This window comes from Salmo salar, chromosome ssa14, assembly GCF_905237065.1.
Source record: "Salmo salar chromosome ssa14, Ssal_v3.1, whole genome shotgun sequence".
Classification (NCBI taxonomy): Eukaryota; Metazoa; Chordata; class Actinopteri; order Salmoniformes; family Salmonidae; genus Salmo; species Salmo salar.
Window position 1 is genome coordinate 91,561,699 of NC_059455.1, and position 14,746 is coordinate 91,576,444.

The 14,746-nt window shown below is 45.5% G+C and overlaps 1 protein-coding gene across 1 annotated transcript in view; it reads right to left on the minus strand.

Annotated features, from left to right (window-relative positions):
- Positions 1-588: 588 nt before the first annotated feature.
- LOC106570612 (peptidyl-prolyl cis-trans isomerase FKBP9-like) overlaps positions 589-14,746 on the minus strand; it is a 24,196-nt gene continuing 10,038 nt past the window's right edge. The window contains exons 3-10 of the mRNA XM_045694961.1: positions 13,791-13,980; positions 5,833-5,978; positions 3,349-3,538; positions 2,829-2,974; positions 1,887-2,076; positions 1,581-1,726; positions 1,282-1,445; positions 589-869 (exon numbers count right to left, since the gene is read on the minus strand). Coding sequence (XP_045550917.1) covers positions 693-869; positions 1,282-1,445; positions 1,581-1,726; positions 1,887-2,076; positions 2,829-2,974; positions 3,349-3,538; positions 5,833-5,978; positions 13,791-13,980 — 1,349 coding nt within the window. The 3' untranslated portion in view covers positions 589-692. The remainder of the gene's footprint in view (positions 870-1,281; positions 1,446-1,580; positions 1,727-1,886; positions 2,077-2,828; positions 2,975-3,348; positions 3,539-5,832; positions 5,979-13,790; positions 13,981-14,746) is intronic.

Here is a 14,746-nt window from a genome sequence, read left to right on the forward strand (position 1 = left end):
GGTCTGTCTTATAGCTCGTCGTGTGGGGTCTGTCTTATAGCTCGTCGTGTGGGGTCTGTCTTATAGCTCGTCGTGTGGGGTCTGTCTTATAGCTCGTCGTGTGGGGTCTGTCTTATAGCTCGTCGTGTGGGGTCTGTCTTATAGCTCGTCGTGTGGGGTCTGTCTGTCTTATAGCTCGTCGTGTGGGGTCTGTCTTATAGCTCGTCGTGTGGGGTCTGTCTTATAGCTCGTCGTGTGGGGTCTGTCTTATAGCTCGTCGTGTGGGGTCTGTCTTATAGCTCGTCGTGTGGGGTCTGTCTTATAGCTCGTCGTGTGGGGTCTGTCTGTCTTATAGCTCGTCGTGTGGGGTCTGTCTTATAGCTCGTCGTGTGGGGTCTGTCTTATAGTTCGTCGTGTGGGGTCTGTCTTATAGCTCGTCGTGTGGGGTCTGTCTTATAGCTCGTCGTGTGGGGTCTGTCTTATAGCTCGTCGTGTGGGGTCTGTCTTATAGCTCGTCGTGTGGGGTCTGTCTTATAGCTCGTCGTGTGGGGTCTGTCTTATAGCTCGTCGTGTGGGGTCTGTCTTATAGCTCGTCGTGTGGGGTCTGTCTTATAGCTCGTCGTGTGGGGTCTGTCTTATAGCTCGTCGTGTGGGGTCTGTCTTATAGCTCGTCGTGTGGGGTCTGTCTTATAGCTCGTCGTGTGGGGTCTGTCTTATAGCTCGTCGTGTGGGGTCTCGTCGGCTTTCAGTTTGAACTCCTCCTCAGTTATCTTTCCGTCTCCATTACGGTCCTGGTTGGAGAACATGTTCTCGATGATGCGATCTGCGTCAAACCCAGGGGCCAGGCGACCTTTACCCTCGTTCACCTGACGCAGGATATAGTCTGAGAACTGGAGAGAGGGATAGGGGGGAGGGAGAGGGGTGGGGAGGGAGAGAGGGGGGAGGGAGAGGGGTGGGGAGGGAGAGAGGGGGGAGGGAGAGGGGTGGGGAGGGAGAGAGGGGGGAGGGAGAGTGAGAATTGTGAATTGGTTAGCCAGTTGCCTCAGTTAATCATAACTCCATGGTCTCCTCTCCTTCTGAACTGATTTAAATGAACTGGTGAAATAAAAAACACAAGGCTTCCCGTTCCACTGCTTTCACTTGTCTTGTGTTTACAGATCAGTGCAAAGGAAGGAGAGGAGGCCATTTGGGACTACTGAGATGCAGCCATACTCTGTCCAGCTGAGATACAGGAGGATTCACGCTGTCATGTGTATGTCTGTTAGCGTGTAGTTGAGGGCGGGGTTTAGCCGTGATGAGTACCTCTGAGGCCAACACCCGTAGGTCCTTGTCTGCGTCCATCTCAGTGAAGAGGTCAGCTGATACGTCCTCGTTCCAGATGAACATGTACCCGTCAGGAAGTCCCGCCTCCATCTCCATCATCTCGATGTCGAAGACCAGGACAGCACTGGCTGGCACCTCACCATCTATAACATACCAATACACATTGGGTTAATAACCGCTACTGGACTAGTGTGTGTGTGTGTGTGCGCGCGCGTGTGTGTGTGTGTGTATGCGCGTGTGTGCGTGCGTGCGTGTGTGTGTGTGTGTGTGTAACCCACCCACTCCCTTCTCTCCGTAGCCCAGGTGCGGCGGTATGACCAGGTGTCTTCTCTCTCCAACACACATCTCCTTCAGCCCCTCCTCCATCCCTGGAACCACCTGGTTGGCTCCCAGCACAATGTTATACGTCTTCCCATAGTTATACCTGGAGACAGAGAGAAGAAGAGTGTGTGTGTTTATGTATGTGTGTGTGTGTGTGTGTGTGAGTGAGAGTGCATGTGTAGGTGTATGTGCGTGCGTGGGTGCGTGTATGTGTGTGAGTGCACGGTGTGTGTGTGTGTGTGTGTCTTCATCTTTCTACTCACGTGGAGTCGATGAAGGACCCATCCATGAGCGAAGCGTTGTAGTGGTATTTAACAAAGTCTCCTTTCTTAGCCAGCGTCTCACACACCTCTGGTTTATAGGTGGTAGTGATCACCACTGGGTCTGATGGGTTGTGGAAGTCTATGATATGGATATCAAACACCAAGACAGCAGAACCTGGGATCTTAGTACCTGGTGGGAGAGAGGGGAAGGGAGGGGAGGGGAGAGAGAGGAGGGGAGGAGTGGAGAGGAGAGAGAGGAGGGCAGGAGTGGAGAGGAGAGAGAGGAGGGGTGAGGGCAGGGGAGGGGAGGAGACAAGAGAGACGAGAGAGGATGGGAGAGAGGAGAGGAGACGAGAGAGGGGAAGGGAGGGGAGGGGAGAGAGAGGAGGGGAGGAGTGGAGAGGAGAGAGAGGAGGGCAGGAGTGGAGAGGAGAGAGAGGAGGGGAGGAGTGGAGAGGAGAGAGAGGAGGGGAAGGGGTGAGGGCAGGGGAGGAGACAAGAGAGACAAGAAAGGAGGGGAGAGAGGAGAGGAGACGAGAGAGAGGAGGGGAGGGAGGGGAGGAGAGAAGAGAGAGGAGGGGAGGAGTGGACAGGAGAGAGAGGAGGGGTGAGGGGAGGAAACAGGAGGGGAGAGAGGAGAGGCGATGAGAGAGAGGAGGGGAGGGAGGGAGGGGAGAAGAGAGAGTAGAGAGGAAAGGAGAGAGGAGGAGTGGAGAGGAGAGAGATGGAAAGGAGGAGAGGACAGGAGAGGAGTGGAGTGGAAAGGAGAGGAGAGAGAGGAGGAGAAGGGAGAGGTGAGGGGGGAGGAGAGTAGAGGAGAGGGGAGATGGGCAGAGGTCAGTAAAGAAGAGGAAAGAGACAATGAAATCGACGTTCCATAAACAACGGTACCCTGAAAACCTAAACACTCACGCTCACGCACAAACACTGTTTTCTACAAACCTGTACCCTCCTCTCCGTATCCGAGGTGAGGTGGGATGATGATGCGTCTTCTCTCTCCAATGCAGACTCCGATCAGGCCCTCGTCCATCCCACCAATCAAAGAGCCCTTACCCACGTACGTGTCATAGGTACGGTTACGGGAGTAACTGTGGTGTTCAATAACAGAGGACAATAATCGCATGTAGAGATCAAGAAACGTCCCAAACAGTTACCAACATATTAAAACATTTGCCCACCCAGAAGCTCTAAATTCAAAATGTCCTTAATATCTACATTCTAAATTCTACACCTTATTCAGTCTGAACTTAAGAGTGCCATTTTTCTTGTACTGTTTGGATTCATTCAGTAAAATCTTATGAGAAACTCGTTTCAGTCTACTTTAGTTTGTAAGGTTATACTGCCACCTTGAGGACAAAATAATAATTACATATACAGTGTAAACACAACGCAGCAGGACCACAAGGAAATAGAGGAGCAGTATCTACATAATATTTATGAAGTCACACACACTATTCCTCACCTGGAGTCAAAGAAGGTCCCGTCCATTAGTGATCCGTTATAGTGGTATCTGATAAAGTCCCCAGATACACTCTTCCTGAGGCAGGGTTGAGGTATGTCCTGGTTGATGATACTGACGCCGTCTTTAGGGTTATGAAGGTCCAAGAGGACGACATCAAACACCAGGGAGGCCTGGCCTGGGATATCACTACCTAGAGAGGGAAAGAGGGGTGGGGATGGAGGGATGGGAGGGAGAGGAGGAGAAAGAAAGAGAGAATGAGAGAGAGAGGGCGAGAGAGAGAGAGAGAGAGAGCGAGAAAGAGAGAGAGGGCGATGAGAGAGAGAGAGAAGGCGATGAGAGACAGAGAGCGAGAAGGCGATGAGAGAGAGAGAGAGAGGGCGATGAGAGAGAGCGAGAGAGAGAGAGAGAGACAGCGGGCGATGAGAGAGAGAGAGAGAGCGAGAGGACGATGAGAGAGAGAGAGCGAGAAGGCGATGAGAGAGAGAGAGAGAGAGAGAGAGAGAGAGAGAGAGAGAGAGGGTGATGAGAGAGAGAGCGAGAAGGCGATGAGAGACAGAGCGAGAAGGCGATGAGAGAGAGAGAGAGAGAGAGAGAGAGAGAGGGCGATGAGAGAGAGCGAGAGAGAGAGAGAGAGAGAGACAGAGAGAGAGCGATGAGAGAGAGAGAGAGAGAGAGAGAGAGAGAGAGAGAGAGAGAGAGGGCGATGAGAGAGAGAGAGGTCAAGGTTTCAAAGACCTCTCTGATGAGGACAGGCTACCCGTCCTGCTGGGGGAGGACGCAGAGAGCTGTGGGTTGGCAGCGCACTACATTGCTGCCTGCTATAAGATGAGGGACAGTGTCTGACAGACCAATCAACCTGCACATGTCCTCTACTGTATGCTGTGTGGTTATTTTGACCCTTGGTTACTGTTGTTACTGTTGTCCCGTTGACAATTTTGATTCTCATTATTTTCATATTGTAAATATCCAAAATAAGCTTTGGCAATATGTACATTGTTACGTCATGCCAATAAAGCAAATTGAATTGAAAAATTGAGAGAGCGAGAGAGAGAGAGCGAGAGACAGAGAGCGAGAGAGAGAGAGAGAAAGAGCGAGAGACAGAGACAGGGACAGGGACAGAGACAGAGACAGGGACAGAGACAGAGACAGGGACAGGGACAGAGACAGAGACAGAGACAGAGACAGAGACAGGGACAGAGACAGAGACAGGGACAGGGACAGAGACAGGGACAGAGACAGAGACAGGGACAGAGACAGAGACAGGGACAGAGACAGGGACAGAGACAGAGACAGGGACAGAGACAGAGACAGGGACAGAGACAGGGACAGAGACAGAGCCAGAGACAGAGCCAGGGACAGAGACAGGGACAGAGACAGAGCCAGAGACAGAGACAGGGACAGAGACAGAGACAGGGACAGAGCCAGGGACAGGGACAGAGACAGGGACAGAGACAGAGACAGGGACAGAGACAGGGACAGGGACAGAGACAGAGACAGGGACAGGGACAGAGACAGAGACAGAGACAGAGACAGAGACAGGGACAGAGACAGAGACAGAGACAGAGACAGAGACAGGGACAGGGACAGAGACAGAGACAGGGACAGAGACAGGGACAGAGACAGAGACAGGGACAGAGACAGAGACAGAGACAGGGACAGGGACAGAGACAGAGACAGGGACAGAGACAGAGACAGAGACAGGGACAGAGACAGAGACAGGGACAGAGACAGAGCCAGAGACAGAGCCAGGGACAGAGACAGGGACAGAGACAGAGACAGAGCCAGAGACAGAGACAGAGACAGGGACAGGGACAGAGACAGGGACAGAGCCAGGGACAGGGACAGAGACAGGGACAGAGACAGAGACAGGGACAGAGACAGGGACAGGGACAGAGACAGAGACAGAGACAGGGACAGAGACAGAGAGAGAGACAGGGACAGAGACAGAGACAGAGACAGAGACAGAGACAGAGACAGAGACAGAGCCAGGGACAGAGACAGAGACAGAGACAGAGACAGGGACAGAGACAGAGACAGAGACAGAGACAGAGACAGAGCCAGAGACAGAGACAGAGACAGGGACAGAGACAGAGCCAGAGACAGAGCCAGGGACAGGACAGAGACAGGGACAGAGACAGAGAGAGAGACAGAGACAGAGACAGGGACAGAGACAGAGACAGAGACAGAGCCAGGGACAGGGACAGAGACAGAGACAGAGCCAGGGACAGAGACAGAGACAGGGACAGAGACAGAGACAGAGACAGAGACAGGGACAGAGACAGAGACAGGGACAGAGCCAGGGACAGGGACAGAGACAGGGACAGAGACAGAGACAGGGACAGAGACAGAGACAGGGACAGAGACAGAGACAGGGACAGAAAGAGCTTCACACTAATGATGCCATCTCTGGTCCAACAGTATTAGAGAGGCCTGTACTGGGATAACACTCAGAAAGAACTCTATTACCCAGCAGCACCCACTTACCATCTCCGTTTGATCCATATCCTAGCGAAGGGGGCATGGTGATGATGCGTCTCTCCCCAACACACATGCCCAGAAGGCCCTGGTCCATGCCAGCGATCAGCCAGCCAATCCCCACGTAGGTGTCATAGGTACGCAAACGGGTGTGGCTACAGGGGGAGTGTGAATGAGCAAATACTTCATAGAAGACTACAAGCACAGCACACATGTATTATTGGAAAGACTACAAATGTCACCCTCCTCTCCTCTATCATTACCCTGTCTCCTCTACCATCACCTTGTCTCCTCTATCACCACCCTGTCTCCTCTATCAGCGCCCTGTCTCCTCTATCATCACCCTGTCTCCTCTATCATCACCCTGTCTCCTCTATCATCACCCTGTCTCCTCTATCATCACCCTGTCTCCTCTATCATCACCCTGTCTCCTCTATCATCACCCTCCTCTCCTCTATCATCACCCTCCTCTCCTCCATCATCACCCTGTCTCCTCTATCATCACCCTGTCTCCTCCATCATCACCCTGTCTCCTCCATCATCACCCTGTCTCCTCTATCATTACCCTGTCTCCTCCATCATCACCCTGTCTCCTCTATCATCACCCTGTCTCCTCCATCATCACCCTGTCTCCTCCATCATCACCCGGTCTCCTCTATCATTACCCTGTCTCCTCTACCATCACCTTGTCTCCTCTATCACCACCCTGTCTCCTCTATCAGCGCCCTGTCTCCTCTATCATCACCCTGTCTCCTCTATCATCACCCTGTCTCCTCTATCACCACCCTGTCTCCTCTATCAGCGCCCTGTCTCCTCTATCATCACCCTGTCTCCTCTATCATTACCCTGTCTCCTCCATCATCACCCTGTCTCCTCCATCATCACCCTGTCTCCTCTATCATTACCCTCCTCTCCTCTATCATCACCCTGTCTCCTCCATCCCCACCCTGTCTCCTCTATCATCACCCTGTCTCCTCTATCATCACCCTGTCTCCTCTATCATCACCCTCCTCTCCTCCATCATCACCCTGTCTCCTTCATCATCACCCTGTCTCCTCTATCATCACCCTCCTCTCCTCCATCATCACCCTGTCTCCTCCATCATCACCCTGCCCCCTCTATCATCACCCTGTCTCCTCTATCATCACCCTGTCTCCTCTATCATCACCCTCCTCTCCTCTATCATCACCCTCCTCTCCTCCATCATCACCCTGTCTCCTCTATCATCACCCTGTCTCCTCCATCATCACCCTGTCTCCTCCATCATCACCCTGTCTCCTCTATCATTACCCTGTCTCCTCCATCATCACCCTGTCTCCTCTATCATCACCCTGTCTCCTCTATCATCACCCTGTCTCCTCCATCATCACCCTGTCTCCTCTATCATCACCCTGTCTCCTCCATCATCACCCTGTGTAGTGTGTGTTAGTAGTGTGTAGTGTGTAGTGTGTAGTGTGTATTAGTAGTGTGTGTTAGTAGTGTGTAGTGTGTATTAGTAGTGTGTATTAGTAGTGTGTAGTGTGTAGTGTGTATTAGTAGTGTGTAGAGTGTATTAGTAGTGTGTATTAGTAGTGTGTAGTGTGTAGTGTGTATTAGTAGTGTGTAGTGTGTATTAGTAGTGTGTATTAGTAGTGTGTAGTGTGTAGTGTGTGTTAGTAGTGTGTAGTGTGTGTTAGTAGTGTGTAGTGTGTGTTAGTAGTGTGTGTTAGTGTGTAGTGTGTGTTAGTAGTGTGTAGTGTGTAGTGTGTGTTAGTAGTGTGTAGTGTGTGTTAGTAGTGTGTAGTGTGTGTTAGTGTGTAGTGTGTGTTAGTGTGTAGTGTGTGTTAGTAGTGTGTAGTGTGTAGTGTGTGTTAGTGTGTGTTAGTAGTGTGTAGTGTGTGTTAGCAGTGTGTGTTAGTAGTGTGTAGTGTGTATTAGTAGTGTGTTAGTGTGTAGTGTGTGTTAGTAGTGTGTAGTGTGTGTTAGTAGTGTGTAGTGTGTATTAGTAGTGTGTAGTGTGTATTAGTAGTGTGTAGTGTGTATTAGTAGTGTGTTAGTGTGTATTAGTAGTGTGTAGTGTGTGTTAGTAGTGTGTAGTGTGTGTTAGTAGTGTGTAGTGTGTGTTAGTAGTGTGTAGTGTGTATTAGTAGTGTGTATTAGTAGTGTGTAGTGTGTGTTAGTAGTGTGTAGTGTGTATTAGTAGTGTGTAGTGTGTATTAGTAGTGTGTTAGTGTGTAGTGTGTGTTAGTAGTGTGTAGTGTGTATTAGTAGTGTGTAGTGTGTATTAGTAGTGTGTTAGTGTGTATTAGTAGTGTGTAGTGTGTGTTAGTAGTGTGTAGTGTGTGTTAGTAGTGTGTAGTGTGTAGTGTGTATTAGTAGTGTATAGTGTGTATTAGTAGTGTGTAGTGTGTAGTGTGTGTTAGTAGTGTGTAGTGTGTATTAGTAGTGTGTATTAGTAGTGTGTAGTGTGTAGTGTGTGTTAGTAGTGTGTATTAGTAGTGTGTAGTGTGTAGTGTGTGTTAGTAGTGTGTAGTGTGTATTAGTAGTGTGTATTAGTAGTGTGTAGTGTGTAGTGTGTGTTAGTAGTGTGTAGTGTGTATTAGTAGTGTGTAGTGTGTATTAGTAGTGTGTAGTGTGTATTAGTAGTGTGTAGTGTGTGTTAGTAGTGTGTAGTGTGTGTTAGTAGTGTGTAGTGTGTAGTGTGTGTTAGTAGTGTGTAGTGTGTGTTAGTAGTGTGTAGTGTGTGTTAGTGTGTAGTGTGTGTTAGTGTGTAGTGTGTGTTAGTAGTGTGTAGTGTGTAGTGTGTGTTAGTGTGTGTTAGTAGTGTGTAGTGTGTGTTAGCAGTGTGTGTTAGTAGTGTGTAGTGTGTATTAGTAGTGTGTTAGTGTGTAGTGTGTGTTAGTAGTGTGTAGTGTGTGTTAGTAGTGTGTAGTGTGTATTAGTAGTGTGTAGTGTGTATTAGTAGTGTGTAGTGTGTATTAGTAGTGTGTTAGTGTGTATTAGTAGTGTGTAGTGTGTGTTAGTAGTGTGTAGTGTGTGTTAGTAGTGTGTAGTGTGTGTTAGTAGTGTGTAGTGTGTATTAGTAGTGTGTATTAGTAGTGTGTAGTGTGTGTTAGTAGTGTGTAGTGTGTATTAGTAGTGTGTAGTGTGTATTAGTAGTGTGTTAGTGTGTAGTGTGTGTTAGTAGTGTGTAGTGTGTATTAGTAGTGTGTAGTGTGTATTAGTAGTGTGTTAGTGTGTATTAGTAGTGTGTAGTGTGTGTTAGTAGTGTGTAGTGTGTGTTAGTAGTGTGTAGTGTGTAGTGTGTATTAGTAGTGTATAGTGTGTATTAGTAGTGTGTAGTGTGTAGTGTGTGTTAGTAGTGTGTAGTGTGTATTAGTAGTGTGTATTAGTAGTGTGTAGTGTGTAGTGTGTGTTAGTAGTGTGTATTAGTAGTGTGTAGTGTGTAGTGTGTGTTAGTAGTGTGTAGTGTGTATTAGTAGTGTGTATTAGTAGTGTGTAGTGTGTAGTGTGTGTTAGTAGTGTGTAGTGTGTATTAGTAGTGTGTAGTGTGTATTAGTAGTGTGTAGTGTGTATTAGTAGTGTGTAGTGTGTGTTAGTAGTGTGTAGTGTGTGTTAGTAGTGTGTAGTGTGTGTTAGTAGTGTGTAGTGTGTATTAGTAGTGTGTAGTGTGTATTAGTAGGGTGTAGTGTGTATTCGTAGTGTGTAGTGTGTGTTAGTAGTGTGTAGTGTGTGTTAGTAGTGTGTAGTGTGTATTAGTAGTGTGTAGTGTGTGTTAGTAGTGTATAGTGTGTATTAGTAGTGTGTAGTGTGTGTTAGTAGTGTGTAGTGTGTATTAGTAGTGTGTAGTGTGTATTAGTAGTGTGTAGTGTGTATTAGTAGTGTGTTAGTGTGCGTTAGTAGTGTGTAGTGTGTGTTAGTAGTGTGTAGTGTGTGTTAGTAGTGTGTAGTGTGTATTAGTAGTGTGTAGTGTGTGTTAGTAGTGTGTAGTGTGTATTAGTAGTGTGTAGTGTGTATTAGTAGTGTGTTAGTGTGTAGTGTGTTTTAGTAGTGTGTAGTGTGTGTTAGTAGTGTGTGTTAGTAGTGTGTAGTGTGTGTTAGTAGTGTGTAGTGCGTATTAGTAGCGTGTAGTGTGTGTTAGTAGTGTGTTAGTGTGTAGTGTGTGTTAGTAGTGTGTTAGTGTGTAGTGTGTGTTAGTAGTGTGTATCAGTAGTGTGTATTAGTAGTGTGTATTAGTAGTGTGTAGTGTGTGTTAGTAGTGTGTTAGTGTGTGTTAGTAGTGTGTAGTGTGTAGTATGTGTTAGTGTGTCGTGTGTATTAGTAGTGTGTAGTGTGTAGTGTGTGTTAGTAGTGTGTAGTGTGTGTTAGTAGTGTGTAGTGTGTAGTGTGTGTTAGTGTGTGTTAGTAGTGTGTAGTGTGTGTTAGTAGTGTATAGTGTGTATTAGTAGTGTGTAGTGTGTATTAGTAGTGTGTTTTAGTAGTGTGTTAGTGTGTGTTAGTAGTGTGTAGTGTGTATTAGTAGTGTGTATTAGTAGTGTGTATTAGTAGTGTGTAGTGTGTGTTAGTAGTGTGTATTAGTAGTGTGTAGTGTGTGTTAGTAGTGTGTAGTGTGTGTTAGTAGTGTGTAGTGTGTAGTGTGTATTAGTAGTGTGTATTAGTAGTGTGTATTAGTAGTGTGTATTAGTAGTGTGTAGTGTGTATTAGTAGTGTGTATTAGTAGTGTGTAGTGTGTAGTGTGTATTAGTAGTGTGTAGTGTGTATCAGTAGTGTGTATAAGTAGTGTGTATTAGTAGTGTGTAGTGTGTGTTAGTAGTGTGTAGTGTGTAGTGTGTGTTAGTAGTGTGTAGTGTGTGTTAGTAGTGTGTAGTGTGTATTAGAAGTGTGTAGTGTGTGTTAGTAGTGTATAGTGTGTATTAGTAGTGTGTAGTGTGTGTTAGTAGTGTGTAGTGTGTATTAGTAGTGTGTATTAGTAGTGTGTAGTGTGTGTTAGTAGTGTGTAGTGTGTGTTAGTAGTGTGTAGTGTGTATTAGTAGTGTGTAGTGTGTATTAGTAGTGTGTAGTGTGTATTAGTAGTGTGTATTAGTAGTGTGTATTAGTAGTGTGTATTAGCAGTGTGTGTTAGTAGTGTGTATTAGTAGTGTGTATTAGTAGTGTGTATTAGTAGTGTGTATTAGTAGTGTGTAGTGTGTATTAGTAGTGTGTAGTGTGTATTAGTAGTGTGTATTAGTAGTGTGTATTAGTAGTGTGTGTTAGTAGTGTGTATTAGTAGCGTGTATTAGTAGTGTGTATTAGTAGTGTGTATTAGTAGTGTGTGTTAGTAGTGTGTAGTTTGTGTTAGTAGTGTGTAGTGTGTATTAGTAGTGTGTAGTGTGTATTAGTAGTGTGTATTAGTAGTGTGTATTAGTAGTGTGTGTTAGTAGTGTGTATTAGTAGTGTGTGTTAGTAGTGTGTAGTGTGTATTAGTAGTGTGTATTAGTAGTGTGTATTAGTAGTGTGTGTTAGTAGTGTGTAGTGTGTGTTAGTAGTGTGTATTAGTAGTGTGTATTAGTAGTGTGTAGTGTGTATTAGTAGTGTGTATTAGTAGTGTGTATTAGTAGTGTGTATTAGTAGTGTGTGTTAGTAGTGTGTATTAGTAGTGTGTATTAGTAGTGTGTATTAGTAGTGTGTAGTGTGTATTAGTAGTGTGTAGTGTGTATTAGTAGTGTGTATTAGTAGTGTGTAATAGTAGTGTGTGTTAGTAGTGTGTAGTGTGTGTTAGTAGTGTGTAGTGTGTATTAGTAGTGTGTAGTGTGTGTTAGTAGTGTATAGTGTGTATTAGTAGTGTGTAGTGTGTGTTAGTAGTGTGTAGTGTGTATTAGTAGTGTGTATTAGTAGTGTGTAGTGTGTGTTAGTAGTGTGTAGTGTGTGTTAGTAGTGTGTAGTGTGTATTAGTAGTGTATAGTGTGTATTAGTAGTGTGTAGTGTGTGTTAGTAGTGTGTAGTGTGTATTAGTAGTGTGTATTAGTAGTGTGTAGTGTGTGTTAGTAGTGTGTAGTGTGTGTTAGTAGTGTGTAGTGTGTATTAGTAGTGTGTAGTGTGTATTAGTAGTGTGTTTTAGTAGTGTGTTAGTGTGTGTTAGTAGTGTGTAGTGTGTATTAGTAGTGTGTATTAGTAGTGTGTAGTGTGTGTTAGTAGTGTGTATTAGTAGTGTGTAGTGTGTGTTAGTAGTGTGTAGTGTGTGTTAGTAGTGTGTAGTGTGTATTAGTAGTGTGTATTAGTAGTGTGTATTAGTATTGTGTAGTGTGTATTAGTAGTGTGTATTAGTAGTGTGTAGTGTGTAGTGTGTATTAGTAGTGTGTAGTGTGTATTAGTAGTGTGTATTAGTAGTGTGTATTAGTAGTGTGTAGTGTGTGTTAGTAGTGTGTAGTGTGTAGTGTGTGTTAGTAGTGTGTAGTGTGTGTTAGTAGTGTGTAGTGTGTATTAGTAGTGTGTAGTGTGTGTTAGTAGTGTATAGTGTGTATTAGTAGTGTGTAGTGTGTGTTAGTAGTGTGTAGTGTGTATTAGTAGTGTGTATTAGTAGTGTGTAGTGTGTGTTAGTAGTGTGTAGTGTGTGTTAGTAGTGTGTAGTGTGTATTAGTAGTGTGTAGTGTGTATTAGTAGTGTGTAGTGTGTATTAGTAGTGTGTATTAGTAGTGTGTATTAGTAGTGTGTATTAGTAGTGTGTGTTAGTAGTGTGTATTAGTAGTGTGTATTAGTAGTGTGTATTGGTAGTGTGTAGTGTGTATTAGTAGTGTGTAGTGTGTATTAGTAGTGTGTATTAGTAGTGTGTATTAGTAGTGTGTGTTAGTAGTGTGTATTAGTAGTGTGTATTAGTAGTGTGTATTAGTAGTGTGTATTAGTAGTGTGTGTTAGTAGTGTGTAGTGTGTGTTAGTAGTGTGTAGTGTGTATTAGTAGTGTGTAGTGTGTATTAGTAGGGTGTATTAGTAGTGTGTATTAGTAGTGTGTGTTAGTAGTGTGTATTAGTAGTGTGTGTTAGTAGTGTGTAGTGTGTATTAGTAGTGTGTATTAGTAGTGTGTGTTAGTAGTGTGTAGTGTGTGTTAGTAGTGTGTATTAGTAGTGTGTATTAGTAGTGTGTAGTGTGTATTAGTAGTGTGTATTAGTAGTGTGTATTAGTAGTGTGTAGTGTGTATTAGTAGTGTGTAGTGTGTATTAGTAGTGTGTATTAGTAGTGTGTGTTAGTAGTGTGTATTAGTAGTGTGTATTAGTAGTGTGTATTAGTAGTGTGTAGTGTGTGTTAGTAGTGTGTAGTGTGTATTAGTAGTGTGTAGTGTGTATTAGTAGTGTGTATTAGTAGTGTGTGTTAGTAGTGTGTATTAGTAGTGTGTATTAGTAGTGTGTAGTGTGTATTAGTAGTGTGTATTAGTAGTGTGTATTAGTAGTGTGTGTTAGTAGTGTGTATTAGTAGTGTGTATTAGTAGTGTGTATTAGTAGTGTGTAGTGTGTATTAGTAGTGTGTAGTGTGTATTAGTAGTGTGTATTAGTAGTGTGTGTTAGTAGTGTGTATTAGTAGTGTGTGTTAGTAGTGTGTATTAGTAGTGTGTATTAGTAGTGTGTATTAGTAGTGTGTATTAGTAGTGTGTATTAGTAGTGTGTATTAGTAGTGTGTATTAGTAGTGTGTATTAGTAGTGTGTAGTGTGTATTAGTAGTGTGTAGTGTGTATTAGTAGTGTGTGTTAGTAGTGTGTATTAGTAGTGTGTATTAGTAGTGTGTATTAGTAGTGTGTATTAGTAGTGTGTATTAGTAGTGTGTATTAGTAGTGTGTATTAGTAGTGTGTATTAGTAGTGTGTATTAGTAGTGTGTATTAGTAGTGTGTGTTAGTAGTGTGTATTAGTAGTGTGTATTAGTAGTGTGTATTAGTAGTGTGTAGTGTGTATTAGTAGTGTGTATTGGGTAGTGTGTATTAGTAGTGTGTATTAGTAGTGTGTGTTAGTAGTGTGTGTCTCACCTGGAGTCGAACAGTGTTCCGTCCAGCAGTGTTCCGTTGTAATGGTATCGTACGTAGTCCGACACCTCTACCTTCCTAGAGCAGTTCTCAGGGCTGTGGTACGTCTCACTCTGAACCCCGTCGTCAGGATTCCACACATCCAACAACAAAACGTCAAAAACCAGGATTGCGTCTGAAGGGATGACATCACCTGGATTCAGGAAGAATGACAGAGTTACACCTGTTCTCTCTCTCATCCCCCCTCTCTCTCTCATCCCCCCTCTCTCTCTCACCCCCCCTCTCTCTCATCCCCCCTCTCTCTCTCATCCCCCCTCTCTCTCTCACCCCCCCTCTCTCTCATCCCCTCTCTCTCTCTCATCCCCCCTCTCTCTCTCATCCCCTCTCTCATCCCCTCTCTCTCTCATCCCCCCTCTCTCTCTCATCCCCTCTCTCTCTCTCATCCCCCCTCTCTCTCTCATCCCCTCTCTCTCTCATCCCCTCTCTCTCTCATCCTGTCTCTCTTATGCCCTCCTCTCTTCTCCCGTCTCTCTCTCTCATCCCCCCTCTCTCTCATCCCCTCTCTCTCTCTCTCATCCCCTCTCTCTCTACTTCCTCTCTCCCTTTCTCTCTTTGTTTCTCTCAACTCGTCAGATGAACATGGAATTATTTCTTTGAAGGTACTTAATCACAGTTTATAAACAGGCCAAATACATTGTCTCTCCCTCTCTCTCTCCCTCCCTGTCTCTCCCTCTCCGTCTCTCCCTCCCTGTCTCTCCCTCCCTGTCTCTCCCTCTCTGTCTCTCCCTCTCTGTCTCTCCCTCCCTGTCTCTCCCTCTCTGTCTCTCCCTCCCTGTCTCTCCCTCCCTGTCTCTCCTTCCCTGTCTCTCCCTCTCTGTCTCTCCCTCCCTGTCTCTCCCTCTCTGTCTCTCCCTCCCCGTCTCTCCCTCTCCGTCTCTCCCTCTCTGTCTCTCCCTCTC